This window comes from Rhea americana, unplaced genomic scaffold (genome assembly GCF_003343005.1).
Source record: "Rhea americana isolate MKP2758 unplaced genomic scaffold, rheAme1 scaffold_941, whole genome shotgun sequence".
NCBI lineage: Eukaryota > Metazoa > Chordata > Aves > Rheiformes > Rheidae > Rhea > Rhea americana.
The window spans coordinates 3,854-10,078 of record NW_028187135.1 but is presented as its reverse complement, the minus strand read 5'-3'; the positions used below and the strand labels follow the sequence as shown (position 1 = coordinate 10,078).

General features: G+C 65.9%; 1 protein-coding gene across 1 annotated transcript in view; it reads left to right on the top strand.

Moving 5' to 3' along the window:
• Positions 1-19: 19 nt before the first annotated feature.
• LOC146584356 (filamin-C-like) overlaps positions 20-6,225 on the top strand; it is a gene marked incomplete at its 5' end in the record, with an annotated part of 10,032 nt that continues 3,826 nt past the window's right edge. Inside the window, 10 exons of the mRNA XM_085324910.1 lie at positions 20-173; positions 442-582; positions 808-936; positions 1,046-1,219; positions 1,698-1,859; positions 2,249-2,452; positions 2,956-3,108; positions 3,212-3,334; positions 4,077-4,319; positions 5,835-6,162. Of these exons, the coding sequence (XP_085181036.1) occupies positions 20-173; positions 442-582; positions 808-936; positions 1,046-1,219; positions 1,698-1,859; positions 2,249-2,452; positions 2,956-3,108; positions 3,212-3,334; positions 4,077-4,319; positions 5,835-6,162 (1,811 nt within the window). The remainder of the gene's footprint in view (positions 174-441; positions 583-807; positions 937-1,045; positions 1,220-1,697; positions 1,860-2,248; positions 2,453-2,955; positions 3,109-3,211; positions 3,335-4,076; positions 4,320-5,834; positions 6,163-6,225) is intronic.

Below are 6,225 nucleotides of genomic sequence, written 5' to 3'. Positions count from 1 at the left end.
CAGAGACTAGGGACTGCTGTGGGTGCTGGGGGCAGATGGGGAGCCTGTGGGTGCTGACGCCTGTCTTTGCCCCCTGCGGTACCAGGCCACAGAGGAGCCTCCTGCGGCCACCGAGAGCCTGCGGCCCTTCAACCTCGTCATCCCCTTCACCGTGCAGAAGGGCGAGATCACAGGTGTGGGGCRCGGGGGAGCTAGGGTGCCCGGACACGGTGGCAGGGCGAGGGGTGCCCGGGCATGGGGAGGTGTGTGGGGTGCCCATGCCCAGGTGCAGACAAGGGCCACCTGAGCATGGGCTGGTGCATGGGGTACCCCGTGCCTTGGGGTGCCCATGTGTGGGCGTAGGGCGAGGGGTGCCCGGGTGTGGGGTGGCGCGTGGGGTGCCCGGTGGGCCGGGGCCCTGGGGACTGTCCCCACGGCGCCCGGGTGACGCRCTGGCCGCAGGCGAGGTGCGGATGCCCTCGGGGAAGACGGCGCGGCCCAACATCACGGACAACAAGGACGGGACGGTGACGGTGCGCTACGCCCCCACCGAGAAGGGGCTGCACGAGATGGACATCCGCTACGACGGCAACCACATCCCCGGTGAGCGGGCCACCCCGGGGCCCGGGCGGCCGGGCGCTGGGAGGACAAGGCGGGCTGCTGCCGTGCTGAGAGCTGCCCCCCGGGGCTGCGTGACCCCGCGCGCCCCATGCACTGTGCGTCGTGGGGCTGCGCACCCAGTGCGCCGGGCGCCGTGTCCTCCACGCACGGTGCGCCGTGGCCCCGCGTGCCCTGCGCCCGCAATCCTGACTGTCCCCACGTCCCCAGGGAGTCCCCTCCAGTTCTACGTGGACGCCATCAACCCGCGGCACGTGAGCGCCTATGGGCCAGGGCTGAGCCACGGCATGGTCAACAAGCCCTGCACCTTCACCATCGTCACCAAGGACGCCGGGGAGGGTAAGTGGGGGACACGAGGGCACTGTGAGGGCTGGCAGAGCTGGGGAGGGCTGGGGGCGCAGGGCTGGGTGTCCCCGTGGGCGCCTCTGACACCAGTCCCTGCTCCCAGGAGGGCTCTCGCTGGCCGTGGAAGGCCCCTCCAAGGCGGAGATCACCTGCCAGGATAACAAGGATGGGACCTGCACCGTGTCCTACCTGCCCACGGCCCCCGGCGACTACAACATCATCGTCCGCTTCGACGACAAGCACATCCCGGGCAGCCCCTTCACCGCCAAGATCACTGGTGAGAAGGGACCTGCATGGACTGGGGGACCCCATCGCTTGGCCACGGGGACCTTGTCCATCCCCACCTGTGGGAAACCCCTCCACACAGCAATGGGGACTCCCCTGCACAGTCACAGCCATGGGGACCCCTGCATGGTGACAGTCATGGGGACCCCCGCATGGCCTGAGGGACCTCAACRTGGCCAAGGTCACAGAGACCCCCCACATGACTTTGGGGGCCTCTATATGGTCACAGGGAGGACCTGTGAGGACATAGAGACCCTATCACATGGCTGGGGGAACCCCATCATATGACCATGGGATTCCTGTCCAGCTCTAGCTCTGGGGACCCCATCCACTCAGCCATGGGGCCCCGTCCACCCCGGTCCCTGGGGATCCCATCCATCCCCAGCCCCACCACAGGCAGGGCCCCCTCCCAGGGGACACCCCAGCCCCGTGGCTGCTGTCCCCCAGTCCCACTCACAGTGGCCCTGCAGGAGACGACTCCATGCGGACGTCCCAGCTCAACGTGGGCACCTCCACTGATGTGTCACTGAAGATCACGGAGACGGACCTGAGCCTGCTGACCGCCAGCATCCGGGCACCCTCGGGCAACGAGGAGCCCTGCCTGCTCAAGAGGCTGCCCAACCGCCACATCGGTGCGTGGGGCCACGGTCATGGCCACGGCAGGGACCACAGGGGACGTGGGGGCGTGGGGATGTGACACAGGGGACAGGGGCACATGAAGACATGGTGCATGGGGAATGCGGACACAAGGCACAGAGCTGTGGGGACACAAAGATGGGGGACATGGGCTGTGGGGCTGTGGGAYGTGGGGAGACAGGGCTATGGGGCTGGGAGGCTGCAAGGCCGCGGCTTGGGTATCTGGTCCTTGACTGGGTGAGCACCAGGGGGCCTGGGCTGCTGTGACGGTGCCAGTGCCCACAGCCGTGCTGGGGGCTGGTGCAAYGCCCACGTGGCAGTGCCCATGACTTCATGGCAGTAGTGTGGGGCCGCATGGTTGGGGCTGACGGTGGCTTGTCCCCAGGCATCTCGTTCACGCCCAAGGAGGTGGGTGAGCACGTGGTGAGCGTGAAGAAGAGTGGACAGCATGTCACCAACAGCCCCTTCAAGATCCTAGTGGGGCAGTCAGAGATTGGTGACGCCAGCCGGGTGAAAGTGTGGGGCAAGGGGCTCGTGGAAGGCCACACGTTCGAGGTATCCGAATTCATCGTGGACACGCGCAGCGCTGGTGAGCCCCGGCCACGGGGATGGGGACAGCACAGTGGCTACGGTGTAGTCCTTGCTGCGATGTGGTCGTGGGTGGGACACAACGGTGGCCACACCATGGCCAAACAAAGGCCATCACTGGGATGGTGGCCATGGTGGTGGCTGGGATAGGATGATGATGTTGATAGTGGTGTGGCTGCGACTGGGATGGGATGGTGACCRTGGCCATGGGTGGGATGGGGTAATGGCTGTGGCCATGGCAGGGACAGGATGATGGCCATGGTGGTGGCACGGCTTTGGTGGTAGCTGGGATGGGATGGTGAGTACGGCTGTGGCTATGGTTGGGATGTGATGGTGGCTGTGGCCACGGTGTGGCCGTGACTGGGCTGGGCTGAGCTGGTGGCTGTGGTGCTGGCTGGGATAGGACAGTGACCATGGCCATGGCATGGCTGTGGCTGGTCCGGGATGGTGCTGGTGGCTGTGCTGGCCATGGTGGCGGCTCTGATCTCCTCTCCACAATGCCAGGCTATGGTGGGCTGGGCCTGTCCATTGAGGGCCCCAGCAAGGTGGACATCAACTGTGAAGACGTGGAGGATGGCACCTGCAAGGTCACCTACTGCCCCACCGAGCCTGGTAACTACATCATCAACATCAAGTTCGCTGACAAGCATGTTCCAGGTAGGGGCAGGCGGGTGCACCCAGGGGTGCGGGGGGCCGGACGCTGGGGTCCTCTGCGGCCRGCCACATGGACAGCCCTGAGCCTGGCGCCCCTCGCCTGCAGGGAGCCCCTTCACGGTGAAGGTGACGGGTGAGGGGCGCATGAAGGAGAGCATCACGCGCCGGCGGCAGGCCCCTTCCATCGCCACCATCGGCAGCACCTGTGACCTCAACCTCAAGATCCCAGGTAGGGGTGGCCCCTGGGGCCCAGCCTTCCTCTTCCTCCTCCTCCTCCTCCTTCTCCTCTGGTGGGGACGGGGCAGTCCCCGCCGCACACGGGGCCCAGGACATGTCCCGCCGCATCTCTGCCACCCTGGCTCTGATCTCCACCCCCTTCTTCCTTCTCTCCCCGTCCATCTGTGCATCCATCCGTGTGTCTGTTCCCTGTGCTCATTTATGCACGCATCCACGTGTCCATCYGCGTGTCCATCCATGCGTGTCTGTGCCCTTCTGTGTGCCCGTCCAACTGTGCATCCATGCATCCATCTGTATGTTCATGCATGTGTCTGTCTGTCCATGCACGTGTCTGTGACTGCCCGTGACTATGCACCCATCCATCCTTACGTCCCTGCATGCATCCCTGCATGCATCCCTCCACCCTTGCATCCATCCATCTGTACCTCCATCCACCCATCCATGCCTCCACCCATCCATGCCTCCATCCGTCTGTGCATCTATCTCTGCATCCATCCATCTGTGCCTCCATCTGTCTGTGCATCCGCTTTCGCATCTGTACATCCACACGTACGTCCACCCATCCGTGCATCCACCCTTGCTTGCACCCATGTCTCTATCTGCGTGCCCACCTGTCCACGCGTGCGTGTCYGTGCACATGTCCTCGTGCCTGTGCACTCACGTGTGCCCCCGTGTGTCGCCGTGTTTGTGCGTGCGTGCGCGTGTCYGTGTGTGCGTGCGGCCGCGGCCCCCAGGGAACTGGTTCCAGATGGTGTCGGCGCAGGAGCGCCTGACGCGCACCTTCACGCGGAGCAGCCACACCTACACGCGCACCGAGCGCACCGAGATCAGCAAGACGCGCGGCGGCGAGACCAAGCGGGAGGTGCGGGTGGAGGAGTCCACGCAGGTCGGCGGGGACCCCTTCCACAACGTCTTCGGCGACTTCCTGGGCCGCGAGGGCCTGGGATCCTTCTCCAGCATCACCCGCAGCCAGGAGGGTGTGTGCCGCCCCTGCGCGGGGCTGCGTGTGTGCTTGCACGAGGGCGTGCGCTCACAMGGGCGCTGCACGTGCCCGCTTGTATGGGGGCTGTGAGATAGTATGGGGGAGGGTGCTCGCACGGTGCTGTGCGGGCTTGCACGGGGGAGTGCACTTGTACATGGGAGTGTGCTTGCGGCAGGGTTGTGCGCTTGCACAGAGCTGCACATGCACGTGTAATTGCCTGGCAGCAGGGTTGTGTGCTTGTACGGGGCTGCATGTGCACTTGCACATGGCAGTGTGCTTGCACAAGGGCTGTGTGCTCATGCAGGGGTGCGTGTGCATTTGCACATGGCAATRTGTTTGTGCAGGGCCTGTGTGCTTGCACAGGAGTATGCTTGCACGGGGGCTGTGCACTTGCACGGGGCTGCAATGCACTTACAGTGGCAATGTGCATGCACGGGGGCTGTGAGCTTGCACAGGGTTGCACATGCACTTGCACGTGACAATGTGCTTGCACGGGGGCTGTGAGCTTGCACAGGGTTGCACATGAGCTTGCACGTGGCAATGTGCTTGCACGGGGGCTGTGTGCTCTCATGGGGCTGTGCATGCATTTGCACATGGGGATATGCTTGCATGAGGGGTGTGTGTGCTTGCACGGGGGGTTGTGTGCTGGTGAAGGGGACTTTGTACCTGGGGGAGTGTGTCTGCATGGGGCTGCGTGTGCTTGCACAAGGGCTTTGCACTCAAGAGGCTGCGTGCTGGCAYGGGGGCTGTGTGCACTCAAATGGGGGGGGGAGCACACACCCTTTGCACTGTGCGTGTGCCCATTGCACAGGGACTCGTGCAAGCTGTTGCTGAGACGCACCTGAGCCCGTGCGCGGTGTCTGTGCCCCGCGAGAGGGCTTGCACGGGGCCTCGCACGGGGCCGTGTCCTGCGAGGGGAGGCCAACAGGGGCCCGCCCCCGCGCAGGGCCCTCGCACGGCCGCCTGGTGTGCGCGCCTCACACGTGGGGACGCTCCCACGGGGAGCACGCGTGCCCGCACCCTTTGCACGAGTGTGTGCACTCACACGGGGTTGTGCGCTCTTTGCTTGGAGACGTGCGCCCATGGCAGCGTGCTTGTCGCCCAAGGGGGCACACTCGCAGCGGCGTGTGCTCACAGGGGTGTATGTGCGCCCGTTGCACAAGGGTGCACAATCCCGCGTGGGGGTGTGTGCACTTACAAGGCTGCATGTGTGTGTGTGTGTGTGTGTGTGTGTCCTTCGTACAAGGCTGTGCCCTCACTGGGGGAGTGTCCACTCACGGAAGTGTGCATGCCCTTTGCACAAGGCTGCACACTCCTGCGGGGAGGGCGGTTGCTGCTTGCACAACGCTGCGCTCTCACAAGGCGGGGGGCGCGCAGCGGTGCGTGCGTGCCCTTTGCACGAGGGCGCTGGCTCCCCGGAGCTTGTGCAGGCCGCGGGCACTCGCGYGCGTGTCCCTCGCACGCGTGCGTGCCCAGGGGTGCCCTCACGTCCCCGTCGCACCCTGCGCAGGCGAGGCGGCGCCGCAGGACATGACGGCGCAGGTGCTGAGCCCCTCGGGGAAGCTCTTCGACGCCGAGATCGTGGAGGGGGGGGACAGCACGTACAGCGTGCGCTTCGTGCCCCAGGAGATGGGCCCCCACACCGTGAACGTCAAGTACCGCGGGCAGCACGTCCCCGGCAGCCCCTTCCAGTTCACCGTGGGGCCCCTGGGCGAGGGGGGCGCCCACAAGGTGCGCGCCGGCGGCACCGGCCTCGAGCGCGGCGTGGCCGGCGTCCCAGGTGAGCCCGCGGGGACGTGGGGAGCCTGGGGGCAGGGGGGCCAAGGGGCCACGTTGGTGCTGGGGGGACGTGAGGACCTGGTGGTGCATGGGGGGCCATGGGGCCAAGTGGGTGCTGGGGG